General features: G+C 41.4%; 1 protein-coding gene across 1 annotated transcript in view; it reads right to left on the bottom strand.

The window, feature by feature from the left end:
- Positions 1-13,675, bottom strand: part of LOC105560000 (proton-coupled amino acid transporter 1) — a 30,768-nt gene extending 17,093 nt beyond the window's left edge. Inside the window, exon 1 of the mRNA XM_012008717.1 lies at positions 13,341-13,675. Within this exon, the coding sequence (XP_011864107.1) occupies positions 13,341-13,376 (36 nt within the window). The 5' untranslated portion in view covers positions 13,377-13,675. The remainder of the gene's footprint in view (positions 1-13,340) is intronic.
- Positions 13,676-16,641: the final 2,966 nt, after the last annotated feature.

Below are 16,641 nucleotides of genomic sequence, written 5' to 3' on the forward strand. Positions count from 1 at the left end.
GTGTGAGACAGAGGAGTTTCTGCTAAATTAATAGGCGTCATTCGTTGGTTCCACCATGAATTTATTGCCCTTGGAGTGAAATCTGTTTCAGTGGAAAATTGATTGGTAGATCGCGTAATCGTTGCGAAAAAAGATTTGCCATTGAATTTGAACGTTGAAAACCTACTGTCTCACGTTAGAATCCTATCTCATAATAGAGGACTTTCCTCTGTGCATATGGTTTGGATTCAAAGGTAAGAATCAATTACATTCTACTATTATTTATCGTCAATTCTTTAGTGAGCAATTATAATATTAAATGCATCTGCCGAATGTGCCTCTTAACATGATCGTTTGGCTCATTGACGGGAAATGTTATGATTTTACAAGAGTACTGTCAGTGTTTCATCGAACCATTTGCTTTCGGTTTTCGAACAGTTCAGATTCGAATCGTAGAAATTCCAATTCAGATCGAACCGATTCTTACTCGATTCGATTTGATTCGAACAGTTCGCACATCTCTAATATAAATAACGTACGAACTTCTTTATGCCCCGAATAATAAATATACGTTTAACTAAATACGATTTTGGACATGTCTGACATTTTTTCTTATAGTTTTCAAGATATTTGTCTTTGCCGCGTGCTATATCGGAAAGTCCTCTATTATGAGATCGGATTCTAATAAAAGACAGTAGGTTTTCAACGTCCAAATTCAACGGCAAATCTTTCCCCGCGACGATCACACGATCTAACAATGAATTTTCCACTAAACAGGTTTCGCCCCAAGGGCAATAAATTCACGGTAGAACCAACAGATGATTATCAATTTAGCAGAAACTCCGCTATCTCATGTTAGGCGCCTGTCCCGTAATAGACAACTTTCCTCTACATCTCTCGCTCGTACGTATTTATACTCCGGCAATACGACGTACGACGTTACGTCGTCCGATGATCATTAATTCCGATTTTACTATTTGCCACGTAACGCTGTACATAAATAAATATAATCGTTATAATTATAGCAGTTATAGGTGGAATGTTATCGCGTGATGAGCGCACTCGTATCTATGCAAACCTTAAAGAGCAATTTCGAAAGAAGGTCGCACTTTTATGGATTTCTTTACGGTATCATTATAGTCGCGCGATATGCATCGGAATTGAAGCAATTTGCAACTGCGCGTTAGCTTGCAATTTCCAAACTCCATTGGCACCACATAAGAAGTGCGACATTTTGAAAATTTCTTCAACGATTAATAAATGTCGCGCGGCCGCACATTGACTAATCGCTCGGAAATAAACACGCGAGCGCTCGCTTTTGAATTGCCCTGTAATATTCCGCGCCTGCAGCTGTTGCGACACGAACGGTTATAGATAGCAATTTAATAAGGAAGTTTCGTCCGGCTTTTTCCGTCAAGTCCAATTGAATTGACCGATTGTCTAATATTAGCGCACTAATGTCGCTCCGTCGCGATTGCGACAAAGAGAATTTCCCACCTCGGTGATTTTCGTGTAAAGCGAGCGTCTACTAGCTCGTCACGCATGCGAGCAATTAAATTTCTGCGGCTTTTTAAAGCACGATTTTTGCGGTCTGTGTGAAAATTAACTAAATTGAAGAATTCGATAAATGTCAAAAGTTTGTTCGGTCACTTCTCAGCGCAGCCGTACAAAGTGCGGTTAAAAAATCAATTTTCTCATGATCCTAGAGTGCAAATTATCGACTGAGTTTTCTTCTTGGGTGCAAAAGTTCTTGTTCCGTCATACGAGCGTACGAACGATTATATTCCTGCGGCTTTCAGGCACCGTTTTTACGGGCTGTGCGAAAAGAAACTTGTAAATTCAGGATAAATGTTTGACTTTCGTTCGGTTCATCTTTGGCGAAATCATCTAAAGCGCGAAGAGGTCAGTTTCCACGTGATTCTCGGTCAACGAATTTTCTTTCTCGGTAAGTTTTTTTTTTCGCGGAAAGCGAGCGCTTATCTCGTCGCGCGCACGAACAATTAGGTTTACGCCACTCCTAATGACAGTTGTTGCGGCCTCTGTGAAAACAAGCTTGTTAAAACAAAGGTTTCGATAAGTGCCGAAGAATTCGCTCGGCCAATTTTCGGCGTGGCCGTACAAATTGCGACTTAAAAGACAAATCCCCGCGTGATCCTGAAGCGCAAATTGTCGACTGGCATCTGCATAATTCACTGCGGCTAGCACGTCTTCTTCATATGCAGTTAGTTAAGTCGCAACGCGACGAATACGGGAAATTCTCTCGCGCCGTGCAAACGTACAAATTGCATAATGCGCGGATACGACCATTTAATGCGTCCTTCGAAACAATACCACGCCCACAAAAGTAGCGATATGCGTCGTTAACGATATGCACGATTTAATATCGAGCGGTAGATTTAATATCGAGTAGCGGTAGATCCTTCCGCTACCGCTCGTCAGGTAGTATCGATGCATATTAATTAAAAGTCGGGTGCAGGTACATTCGACTCGCAAATATGCGGCTATTAAAAGCCTGTTGTTATAGCCGAACAGCGCGTGTCAACAACGCGACATCATATCTGATAATGTATCTTCTTTTTTTTGCGATAGAATCCCTTTCTCTTCGACACTCGCAGAATATATGACACCTCGGGATAAGAGATCTCGCGTCTTTTAATTCGTATCGCGAGATTAAGATTTTTTATAAATAACGTGCGCGCTCTTTCTATCGCGTGAACTTTTAGGATACAAACAATAAGAACTTGAGTATTTTCTTGGAGAGTCCAGGTTCAAACCTTGGCTGAGGTAATATTTTTCGCAATAAATTTTCTGTATTATAAAAAATGCCAGATGTGGTCAAGAAAATAATGAAGTTGTTAATCACTGCCGGCGACTTGAAGAAAATTCTTATTAGTTATAAACAATAAGATCTGCGTTTCCTCATTTTCGCGATACAAATGTAGAGGAAAGTCCTCTATTAGTCCCAGTCTACAATAGATGATTTAAGCCCTAAGCTTTAAGAAATTGGCCAATCACGGTCAAGTATGAGTAGAATGCGCGACTGTGATTAGTCAATTTCTTAAGGCTTAGGGCTTAAATCTCTATTGTAGACTGGGACTTATGCGATGGGAGTCTACCCTGAGATCGTAGGTTTGCAACGTTTAAATTCAATCGCAAATCTCTTCTCGCACGATCTTACAATCAATTTTTCACTAAACAGCTTTCGCTCCAAGGGCAATAAATTCATGGTGGAACCAACAGATGATTACTAACTTAGCAGAAACTCCGCTTTCGCGTAATAGGTGACTTGCCTCTACTTTTATTCGGTCCGCCTTCGGCGAAATCGTACGAAGCGCGACTTCAAGGGGTCAGTTTCCACGTGATTCTAACTTGGCTAACGAATCTTCTTTCTCGGTAGTTTTCGCGCGGGGCGAGAGCGCGTGTCTGCGCACAACAGCGGAATTATTCGAACTCGATACAATTTACGCGCGCCTCGGAAAATTAATGACGGCTCATGTCGCGCGCTGTCGATGTAAATGAGAACACGCGTGCTCTCGCACAGGTTTCACATCTAGAGCGTAGACACGAGTCCCGAGAGTCGCGTTTCCTCACTCTCGCGACGCAAACGTGCGACGGCACGGCTGTTTCGAGCTCGATGCACGCCTTTGTCGAGAACTTAATAGCGATTAGCGCCGTGTGTTAACGATGCAGTCAACCGCCGCAGAGAAAATGTGACTGTCTCGTTACGCATTATTTACGTTACCGATGACTGCTGAGAAAAGTATTAACACCCTCAGCAAACACGCACTTGTCAATACGTCCAAGTCCTTGTGCGTTTCTCCGTAAGGAAGATTAAACGTTTACCACACATGCCAATTAGCGGTGGCGATAAATCATTTAAACAAAGATAACTGATACAAGTACTCGTGTTTTTTTTTTCTTAATCGATTTACCCACCTCTCGTACGTATGTACAGTAGTTGTCACGTTACGCGTGTGTTCGTTACGCGAACGTGCACGCATTCCACGCCCGATTAATGATCACGTTTGATCGACGGGTCGCAGTTTAGTTGTGTAAGCACCGGCAAAAATTGGCATACGGCCGTAAACATTGTCGAGCAAGGCAGGTGGATGCTCGCGTATTATCTTCTGCCTATCTCCCCGGCGCGAAATGTAAATTCCTTTATCAGCGCTTCTGCTAGATCCGCTTATTTGCGATACTATAAGGCCCGCATATCTTTCGTATTATACTTGGGGAATCTCTGATATAATTCCAATGACTCGCGTGTATTTACGCGTACTTTTTCACCGCTGTCGGAGCACCCGGCCGTTTTATTATCGCCGGTAAATAATCTCATCTATGCGATATCGAAGAGGAATTCTTTTCAGCGCCTCGATAATTCGCTCCGCGTTATCGAATTTGTATCACGCTATATTATCCATCGTGTCCATTGTTGCGTTTCCCCGTACAAGTTCGACATGTCTTCGAATATTAAAAGCTTATTATTACGGAAAACTTCAAATTAACCAGTAAGCTTGTAAACTATTGTTGATTAAATTCTGTTGGACGTAAAGTTAATCCAAGTTTCATATACATTTCGCGCAACGAAGCGCAAATCTTATTGTTTATATCCCGGGCGCAGAGTATACGCGAAAGCAAGAACGCACGTTATATTTATATAAATCTCGCACGCGGAGAATACAATCTGTCTGTAATAAAAGCTGAAACGTTAGAAGACCGACAGCCTCCAGACGGTCAAGGAGTCGATACGCAATAGTGAACGGTGCGGATATTTAAAAAAATATGCATGCGGACGCTTAATTTTATTAACTCCTCGCGTCGACAGTTATCAGTCCGAGGCGGCAGACCCGTGATAATTGCCGTAATGCAATTGTTAACTTTAAACGTGCGGAAATAGCTGCGGGACGCTACCTATCGCTATCGTGGAAGAAGAAACGATTCCACGACTGAGCCACTCGATATCGGACAGGTGACGAGATTAGGCGTGGAAGAAAACCGGCGGAACATTACGGAAAAATTCCGTAATTAGCGCACGCTCTACTAGGCGTGCTAATTGTTCGCGCCGCAGAAAAGTGAGTTGCGAAACGCCAAACGACGTTGCCTTTGGTACGGACAGGAATGCCAGAAGTACTAACCGAAAGAAATAGCTTTTTTTATTACGCTATTTACTACCTCAACGATAATGCGTTCGAGCACGCGTCCGCGCTAAGCGGTAATCAAACGTGATATGTTTGCTGTTAGATTCGACGAACTTGTGCTCGAGTGCGATGAAGGAAAAGTCGGATAAATTAACGGCGGCCAAAGCGAAGACGGTGTAAAATGACGTGGATGTGACGCGGTAAATGTCGCCGGTCGACGATAATCGCTATTAATTAATAATGAGGCTTTTACGGTGAATCCGCTGACATAACAGATTGCACGATGTCGCGTGTAATCTGTTATATCAGAGTACCGCGATAACGTGAAATGCGCCCGAAAGATTCCTTTTTATTCACGAGCCCGCAATGTTTAATGCGGCATTTTAACAATTTTTAATAATAACGTCAGGAATTATTTGACGCCGGTGCGTGACTAACAATAATTAAGCTTTCAATCGGTCATAACTGGCAACGTGTTATTAACACAGAAATGTATTGCGAAAAACATTAGCTCAGCCAGGGTTTGAACCTCCCTACGGTCGATTGAAAGTTCAATGATTTTAATAATAACATTTTTATATAACAATGGTATTCGATCTTACGGTTTCTCTACATTTTTCTAGTTTCCAAACGCTTGATTTGTGGACTCCCTTCTCTGATTTTACCACACGTATCCGAATTCTATGTAATATAATGCATTAAATGGAATATGACACAATTTTGCCTATACAATACCAGTTACAGAATTTAACAACGACGCGATCTTACATCGCAATAAAATTCCTCCATGTTGCGGCGCGATTGTTCTACGAAAAGTATGAGTTAATTACACAAAGAGAAATATTTTATAAACTCGAGTGTTTTTAATCTTTTGATATCCGTTACAAGTCATCTCGCGCTTGTACTTATCAGAATGCTCTTGACACAATCTTAAATCATCCGCGCAAGGGTACAAAGGTTTTACGAGAAGGTACGTGTTTTCGTTCATAGTATCTCAGCTATCACGGAAATACTTCAAGTACGTCACAACTTATCGCGTTACCTCCGCGTTCGCGTTCATAAAGTTCGAGATATCTCAAGTTTCGGCCGATTATTTACGCGCGTTATTATACAACGTGCGAAGGAAATTAGTTTCCGCGTCCAGTTACAACTTGAAATTACCCCGTAATTTCCGCGCAATGAACATTGCATTAGCTCGTGACAATCGTATATTTTTTTCCCGCTTTATCAAAATTCCTTATGACCGCAGTGAGCGATGGAAGAGCAGCGGGAAATTCGGAGAAAAATGTACTAAACGAGTAACGAGTTTCAATCTTTGGTGAATCACCGTGAGAATTAATTATTTTTATTGTGTCCGGTTTCTCCACACCCTCAGAAGGGATTTCTGTTACCGGGACAAAAATATTCTTGACGCATTGATATTTCTCACAACCTCATTTAGTATATAAATAAGACAGTGTCAAAATAAAATCAATACTTATTCTCCTCTATCGAATTAAAAAAAGGTTGACTTACTATATTGAGACAAGAGTAACTTTATATATTCTTGCGTTTAGAATAAATTTTTCCTTCATCTAACAACGCACGAAATTGGCACCGCAATATTCGACAAAAAACGATACAACTATCATTTTATTCTAGATTTTAGAATTTTCATTTAAGATTAAAATATTCCTTTCTCTATAATAAATATGATTGGCGCTATATCGATCCTATTTTATGATACATTCAAGTGTAATGGCATTGGATCCGGAAATGTTTTCTGTGGGTGCAACGTCGCTTAACTTTAAGCTCAGTTTAATTCGTTTCCAGCTGTTACTTTAGAAAGAGACAAACATGAATTAATTTGTGTTTTCTTGTTCAAAAAAATGCCGGTTAAAATTTTTGCATTAAATGTTTAACACATTCATGTATTAATTTAACATATTGCTCTTGTGTTAATTGACCTCAAACGTAAAATTATTAACATAACTGAAAAGAAATGTTAAAACGGCATAAAATGTTGATTTTATTCTATATAACATAAGTAAAAGTGATTTCGAACCGTCATTTGACTTATTACAGCTGTAAAATGTAAAAATTACATTTTTTAAATTCATTTTGTCATTAAAAATATGTCAATTTTTTTCATTCATTTGTCATTAAAAATATGTTAATTTTACACAAAATTTATTTCAAATTATTTTGAGATTTGCATTTATTGTGTGTTAAAACATTAACAGAGTATCGGTGTGATCTCTTGACACATCCAGATTATGTTAAATTAACACAAAAATTTGTGTGGACCGTTTGGGACATGTGACATCTGTGGAATTCAACACAAATTTTTCAACTGCGTAAGTTAAGCGACGTTTGGGGAAACCGGGCCTTACTGTGAGCGTAAATAATGCTAGTTTTTCGGATAAAGGACATTTTCAAATAAAGGACGCTCCGTATCACCTAACGTTAAACTGCTAACGTGAAATTTCTTCACCGGATTTACCCGCGCTCGGCTGAACGCTCCAGAAAATCGCCTCGTCGATCGCACTTTCGACCTCGAAAACCACGCGACCGCGTTCAATATGAAAAAAAAAAAAACTGGCACATCCACGTATTGTTTCTCACATTCTGTATTCCGACGCGAGTGTCAGCCGCGTTCATGCGAATTCAATTCAAGCTTTCGGCTTTGAAAAACGCTCCGTTTCCTCGAAACGATCGCAATTACCGGCACTGCTGCGCCTCGGGATGTTGAGATCATTCCAATGTCATTACGCGATCGCAAGTCGAGGGCAATTGTAATCGAAGGCCTCCAAGGATTAGCAATTCAAAGCGCGCGCGATTTATATTTTCCGCGGATGTGCATGTCAGCGAAAGACAATAGTGAAATATACGGAAGCAAGTGGAAACGGATAATGGAGCAGACGTTCACAGCAGTTACACAACCGTTTCGTGAATACGGAATGCGTTGAAAGGGAAAGGAAGGAACGGAAGAAATAAATATCAAAGAGCGCCGCCGCCGGAAAACGCGCCCCGACTGTCGCGATTTTTCACGTTTCACGGCGCGCGATCTCTTGACGTTACGTACGCGCACGCATTTCCGCCGGAAGGCAAAGAAGCCGAAGCCGCGTGTCGATTCGGCATGCGGCCGATCTTAAACGCCCGCGACGTGCGTAGTGATCGCATAGCGAGAAAGAGAGAGAGAGAGAGAGAGAGAGATCCTCGTTACTGCATTCGTTACATGCGTATGTATCCATTACACAAGTCGAGTATGTAGATCGAGATTAAAAGAACCGGTAACCCGAGCGAAACGTTTCAGTAGAGGCGACTCAATTGGCCACGCGCTGATCCTCTTGTTTCACCAGCGTTACGTATTCTGCGCGATGCTTCTATGACCTTCTTCGCCTTCTTCTTTTTCGTACACGGAGAGAATTTTCGCTTGAAATTTAGCCTGGAAATCATGTGACAACATGGCATTTTGAAGTACTTTGCGAGAGTTTCTCGAAATATATTTTACTAGTGAAGTGTATGACGACATTTCAAAAAACTCTCATAAGATTCTTCGAAATGCCGTGTTGTCCTACGATTTTCAGGATACAATTTAAAAGAAAATTCTCTCCGCGTGGAATTTCTATTTTTGAGATCGTAGTGCCATACCCAATCGCGCAGGTGATCGAAATGAGCTCCAAAAGGGTTCATTCACTTTTTTAAATTCTTACGAATCAGCATAATCCGTTTAAAGCCAACGGCACGCGACACTATTTTTTTTACTACTAAATTGCTTCTGAGAGCCAATAAGGATGCAGAGTTTTCAGATCAGGTGACTTAAAATTGAATCCTGATTGGTTCCCGTAAGCAATCCAGTAGGATAAACAGTATCGTGTGCCGTTGGCTTAAGATGAATTCAAAAGAACGAGGATTTCCACAGAAGCATGAAAATATATATTTGACTTGTTGCGAAAGTAAATTTTAAAGCTGCTCCGAATACGAAGAATTTCTTTCGTATTCGAAAGGGAACTCGGAATTAATGATATAAGAGCGAATTCTTGCTGGACTCTTAAGAATTTTTCTTAGAAATGAAATGGGGAAAGGATTTCACTTCTCCGCAATTCGGGGATTTGGGGATAAAATTCTTTTGGATTCTCCGCGCTATTTGTTTTTTTTTTTTACGGCCCGAGAGAATGTAACGCGCGCGAAAGCGCATCCGAAACGGAGGAGATTCTCCCGTAATGCACGCGGCATTGTTTGCGGTAAACAAACAAGATTCAGTGATCCTTATCAATGCCCGGGGGGGGGGGGGAGGGGAGATACTTTCGGTAGCACTGCCGCAGAGAAGTGAGATCCGCGGGGAGATTGTTATCGCAGATGCAGCTTCCAGAACCGGTGCGCCAAGTTGATGCGGATCACGATGACAAGCTGAGTAATCGAATAACGGCGGATAATATTATTACCGAGGGCAGACGCTTTATTAATTCGCGGTGCACCGTGCGCGACCGCGACGGTAGATAAGCAAATTAAAAGTGCGCCGACGGCATTACGAAAGAATTCGAACGGGAGTAACGGCGCGGGAGGCGCCAAAGTGTTAAATTTAAACGTTGCGCAAAATTTACGGCGCCAACGAAAGACGGCCCCGTCTTGCCCGCGGATAGAGAGACGATTGGAAGAGGTGGCAGGGAAAATTGCTACGTCCGATGAGGAAGATACGGTGGGTGCGGCGTTTCCGTTCCGGGATGGATAAAAGTTGTGACGTAATGCTGCTGCGATTTAAATGTGCAGCGTTACGTTTGCATTGTTCTCATTTCAACATGCGTTTAATTAGACGGCATCCCTAGCGGCACAGCTTATTGGCTAAACATTGGCCGAATGTTGGTCCAATGTTGGTTATATTAGAAATGCATCGGCCGATATTGTTCAACGTAAAGACCAATATTGGCCATGCAACAAATGTAAATGTTGCACGATAATAATTATAATATTAGACTTATATTGGAAGTGCATTGGCCAATATTTAACAATGTAAACACAATATTGGTCTAATATTGCATCAATATTGCACCAATATTAGACCAATATTGCTAAATAGACATATTGGTTAAATAAGAAAAGTCGTCCATCTTACAATATTGGACCAATATTGAGAATGCTAGATTTACATTATTTCCCAATATTGCGCCAATATATTATGCTACTAGGATCAAATTCGATCTTGAGACACTATACGGTCGGTTTGTTGATTGAACAAAGCCTCGTGCCAGACCTAAAGACAATATTGGTCCAATGTTGGTTATATTAAAAATGCATCGGCCGATATTGTTCAACGTGAAGCCATTATTGGTCATGCAACAAATGTAAATATTGTACGATAATAATTATATAATATTAGACTTATATTGGAAGTACAATGGCCAATATTTAACAATGTAAAAACAATATTGATGTAATATTAGACCAATATTGCTAAGTAGACATATTGGCTAAAGAAAAAGCGTCCATCTTACAGTATTGGACCAATATTGGGAATACGAGATTTACATTATTTCCCAATACTGCGCTAATATATTGTGCTATCAGGGTACGTTACTATATCTGTGTTATTTTTACTTCAATATATATTTAAACATTATCCCAACTTCGGACAGATGCAATAATAATTGTAATGTTTTTCAATATAGCGATAAACTTCATTACTTTATTTTGCGTTTCACTGTGCGATGTTGAGAGTTAAATAAATTGATGATAAATTCGTGAAGCGCAAGCTCTTGCCGAAGTTGATTTAATTCGCCGGAAGAAAGTACTTTAACGTCCGACATCAAGCGCTTCCGTGATTAGACCTTCCCTAAAATACGCGCCGAGAATAAATCAACTTCGCAAGGTCGTTGAAAAGTTTACGCAGGCCGACGCGTTACGAGGGAAAGGCGCAAAACCTTTGGAACACTTGGTGTTCCACAACAATTCGGACACTTTCGAATAATCGTGCGCGCTTGATCGAACAGGTATTGTCGACCCGGGTCGCCTTCGACAGGCGCGCGAGGAGAAAAAGCACGAGCGGAAAAAAAGCCGGGCCTGGAAAAAGAGTCGCGGGAGAAGGACACTTGGCGAAAGCGAGATGTCAAGTCGGCGGTGCCGGCGCGGTCCGTTTATTTATTCGGTATTTCCTCGTTGTGCAACGATTCTAATCGCCAATTATCGTCGTCGTGAACGAGCGGGAAGAAAAAAAAAGAAAAAAAATCACCAGCGGTAACACAACGACCGTCGCTGTTTCGCGTGTCGACGCGACGAACGAACGAACGAACGGATTGTCCTTCGTCGTGCGAAAGTTTCATTCGTGCAACACGGATAGAAACTTTCCACTCTCGTGATCGGCTCATGATCGTACCGTCGCGCAATCGCGAAGTCGTCGAAAATATATCGAGTGTGCAATAGAATCGCGCGCGGACTTATTATTATCCCCGTCCCGCAATCGGGGCTCGTCGCTGTAAAAAAAGATCTCCGCTCCGAGCTCCGCGCGTACGAGTGATTTCAATTGTTGCACCGACCCCTGAATCGGCGTGTAAAACTATCCCGCGCGTCGTCTCTAAAATGTAATTCGTGCAAATTGTTCCGTTACGCTGTTCAGCAAGAAAAGAAATGCACAAAGAACGATCGTTTCCCCGCAGTTTCTTTTTACGCTCATCCCCGTTCGCCAAATTGCTTCGTCGCGTCAGTTTTGAAAAATTTGCGGTTGAAGCTGCAAAAGGGGCTACTTTTGTATTTTTTTGTGACTATGATCGTGTGATGTCTTAAAGTTTAAATGAAAAAGGATTTTTTTATTGAACGATGTTGTTGAAATAATTTTCATTTATATTTAGCATTCTTGTTAGCACTATCTTTTCTTGCATTATGCACGCATAGATAAACCCTCTAATATGTACGCAGTAGATGTGCGCGCACTGTTTTCACAAATTTATGCGAAATGTCGAAAGCCACGTCAACTTTTGACGAGCGAAAAGAATGAAACGTGACAAATTGCGAGAGACATATCTCGTTTTGTATACAAACTTATTTTCTTTCATATAAATCTAATGTCACACGAATGTTGTTGCCACGTTGTGGAAAACTTTCAACATTTTTAAGCCCTCTATTTAATATTCTAAGTTATCTTAGAGAAACGTTGCCCGTTGTGTACATAAACCATTCGCCAAGAAAATTTGCACAAATTGTTCCAACTGCTTTGTAATATGCGATCAGACTTAGGCCCGGTTTCACGTTGTTCAACTTTAAGTTTAGCTAAATTCGTTCTTTGCCTCTTTTCAACTGTTACTTTAGAAAGAGACAAACGTGAAACTAAGATTAAAGTTAAACGACGTTAGGTGACACCGGGCCTTAAACGCACAACTATTAAAATTTACTTCGTAACTTTACTTCGAGCAACAATTTTTATCTTTAACATTTCTCGCGATAACATTTTTAAAAATACAATGTACACTACCGCGAGAGACACTACCGTGCCTCTTGATGTTTCTCGGGAAAAAGTAGTTATTATCGAAACCAATTTGCATTTTTAAAGCACCGTTTACGCCTCAGGATCTCGGATTCCGCTGCTTTTACCGTCGTGAAAGGAGAGGGAAACGATGTTTACAATTGTATACCGGCAAGGTGCTCTGTTCGCGCAAAGTAATTTCGACGATAACCTAGCGTGACGGCAAGAACTCGCTGAAGAAATAGAAGAATGTGTCGCGAATCATCGAGGAATATCCTCTCCCTCTTGCCTGCTCTCTCCCTTAGCTCGTAATAAACGGCAGAGAACAATCCGCGAGCGCTTAAGACAGTCTTAAGTTGTAAGTCTATCGTGTACGGCTTAAGTTTTTCTCTACCTTGCCTTACGTCTACGACTAAGACGGTCTTAAGCCCAACTATTAATTCAGTCACGGAATCTCGGGTGTAAGACCGATGGCAGATGACGATCCGTAAACGCTCCAGACTGTCCTAGTCCTAGACGTAAGGCAGAGAGAAAAGCAAGCCGTGAAAGGCTATTGTATTACTTACGTCTACGACTAGGACAGTCTTGAGCGTTTACGAGTCGTTCTCTGCCGTCAGCCTTACGCTCTAAAAATCGTTACGTCGCACGGACAGTTTAAATTTCTCCTCGATCGGAGCGGTAAACACACACGCCGCGTTTTTCACATTTAAAGTCCACCCCTTAACGTGAAGCGACGCGCCCCTTAACGAGAAGCGACGCGCCCCGACACCCGGCGTTATCTCACTCACCGTGCTCGATGTAAATCCCAAATTGTCATGCGACATCCTGGGGGTCCGGGATGTACCGCTGGTTGTTGGATGTTAAGTCACCTCGACGGGTGGTCGCATGCGACAGGCGCGCAACAGGAGTGGGATAACAAGTACCAAGGGGGTGGGGAGCAAAAGGGCGAAGGGCGAAGCTGGGGACTGGCCAGGCGGGAGCGGATAAAAGAAACAGAGAGAGCGAGAGGGGGGGAAGATAAGAAAAGGCGCGGGTCAAGACGATTTAATCTCTAGAGGTCCGTTGCATCGTGTGCCGCGACAGGTACGGCCGCTGCAAGTCGACTGGCTTGACTTAGCGCGAAGTATTATTTATATAGCATCGCGCCGCGCGGAATGTGTATGTGTGTGTGTGTGTGTATGTGTGCGTCAGCGCTCCGCGGTACCGTTTCGGTATCGGTATCGTTTCGGCGGGGCGAGGAGAAATCCGCGGCGCGCGTGGTGCTCGTCGCTCATTCAGCCGCGCAGCCGATTGACGGCGGCGCCGGCACGCGCGAGCACGTGGTCGTCGCACCTTGAGGTGGTCGCGACCCGCGCGTGCCGTCATCGCCGATCGGCATCGCGGATCCGCGGCGGCGCGACGCGCATCCGAGGGCGAGCGTTCAAGTCACCGGACTCGGGGGAGTCACCCACCTCGCGTTCGTATTCCCTGCGCGCGTGTAAACCTCGACGAGTGTCATTCTGCAGCGTAAGAATAAGAGCCTGAGCAGAACGGGTGTCTTATACTCTTAAGACAGCTTCGAGACAATGTTTCATGTTTTAAGCGAGGGGGCAGACCGCCGAGAGCAGAGTGTGGTTGTACAGATTTGCGGCATTACTGCGCATTACATACACTGAAAAGAAAATTGTCGCCACCGTAGCAAATCATGATTTGCTAAAAATATTTTGCCGCCTTAACTATAAATTTCTAAGCCACAACACGGTTCGCCATCGCATCTAATGCAATAGGCACAGTAGCAAAATATCTATCACATTTACAACTGAAATTTAGTTGCCGCATACAGTGTTTAACTACGGTAGCTTCCCGTGTAGACATTATTAGGCATTTTTTGGACATTAGTTTGGGCATTAGGCCTTGCCGGGACATTATAAAGATAAAATAAGATAATAAGATAAATACTACAATTTTAACTTAGGTCCTTAAGATATAAAATCAATTGGAAAATGAAGAGGCCGTTTAGGACCGGGCATAGGTGTAAGTAAGGAATAATAAGATAAAGTAATGCCCGCTGGACATTAGTGGGCATTGGTGTACAAGATTTTGATCAGCGGTTTCCCACTCGGTTTTAAGCCTTTATCTTGAAATAATGCACAATAACTGTCTTATGTCTTAAGAGTACAAGACAGCCATTCTGCTCAGGCCCTTGGGCTAATATTACATCTGTCGTACGACAAATTTTTCAAGCGTGTCGATTGGCCACAGTATGGAAAAGTTCTCGAGTCTAGAAATTATCTATTCCGCGGCCAATCGACACGCTTGGAAAGCTTATCGCGTGACAAATGTAATATTAGCTTAAGCGCGACACTTCCGCGCTCGCTTGACAGATTGATTATGGCGCGTTAGCGGCGCTTCTCTATTTTCTCAAGCCCTTGAAAGCTTTCGAAAGAGCGGAGAAAATCCATTTCAATCGTAGCAACGCGAATGAGGCTTATGAAGCTGCGCACAAGGATATTGCGCGCACTTGTCCTGTATTAGTCTCGCCTGTTTTACGTTTGTGTAGAAAAAATTTTGAAGGATTTCTCCTCGAAGCAGCTAGATGTAAAAATACAGAGACATTTTCATGGTACGTTAAATGTGTAAAAATATGAGGGTCGTTGATTTCGCGATTATCTTTAAATGATTAGCGATTTAACGACTGTCAATTTTTCTCCCGTACGTCATCGACGGATACGATTTAATGAAGTTTAAATCTCGAGGACTTACAACATTTTCATTGCAGTGATAATGTTTATTTCAAATTACTTGGAGATATCGATAATTCCTTTGCTGCCTTAAAAGAACTCAACTTTTATCGTGGCCTACGATAAGTATCGCTAATCTTCATTCGGTCAGAAGCGGAGTTGGTAAATCGAGATAAAAATTTTTGCGAAAGAAATAAGATTACGTTTCGCCTCGCCAAACAACTTCTCTCGCAAACACACGTTCCCACGTTCTGCTCCGCGAATAAATAAACGATCGGTTTTTACCTCCGTTTCGCATCCGGCGCGCATCTAAATATTAATCCGAGTTACGTGGCAATCATCAATCTACGTTGACGTAGCTCTGCTGTTACGGCAGAAGACAAATATTCTGCATGCACATCCGCGTACTACTCTTCAATTTTTCATAAAGGCGCTCCCGTTCTTCGCATTCCCGATTTAGAAGCGAAACGAGGGGGCAGAAATACGCGAATGCATACAAATAAATCGACCTCCACCCCGGTGAAAAATTTTCTCAGAATTTCTCGTCTGATTCTTTTTATATAATTTTTTAGAAAATTTTTCAGATTTTTTATACAAATTGGTACACTTATCAAAAATGCCGAGAAAGTTTGTATTTTTTTTTCAATTTTCACGTGTATGAATTCTGAAATATTTCGAGATTTCTCAGTCTATAATTTCAGCCGTAATCTTATAAGATTTGACAAAGATTTCTAAGTATTTTTCAGAAATTATGAATGAGAAATCTTAGAAATAGAATATTTCAGAATATCCAAATAAATGAAAAATTCCAAGAAAAGAAGTGGACTTTCTCAGTATTTCTGAAAAAGTGTACCAATTCATATAAAAGTTCCGAGAAAAACTTTCACCAGGGTACTCTGCCAGAAATAATTCTACAAAATTCTACAAAAAAAATTAAATATAACTGCCAGAATCTAAGAAATTCTACGTAAATTTAAAAAGTATTATAAAAATCAACATGAAAATGCTAGAATTGGAACACTTTTGTTAATTTTTGTAATATTCTACAAGCAAGCAGATGTTTTAATTCTTTAAGATTTTGTTTCTCAAATTTTTTAAACTAGCAAAGTTTTGCACTAATTTTTACAAAATTGTACATTTTTATGAAATTCTACTTGCAATAATTTCCTGATTTGAGAATATTGTAATTTGTGGTACTGTTTCGTATTTTTACAAAAAAATTAATGTTTCAACAAAGATATAAGTTGGAGTGGGGTAAAACCGACCCAGAAATTGTAAAGTTTACTTTAAACTGATGTATTTTCTATCTATTCCACTAAAACCTAATAATCTTTGTGTTTTTATTTAGCGCATGGTTTATTCTTTAAGT

This window comes from Vollenhovia emeryi, unplaced genomic scaffold (assembly GCF_000949405.1).
Source record: "Vollenhovia emeryi isolate VEMERY1.0 unplaced genomic scaffold, V.emery_V1.0 DF939246.1, whole genome shotgun sequence".
In the NCBI taxonomy this organism is placed as follows: Eukaryota; Metazoa; Arthropoda; class Insecta; order Hymenoptera; family Formicidae; genus Vollenhovia; species Vollenhovia emeryi.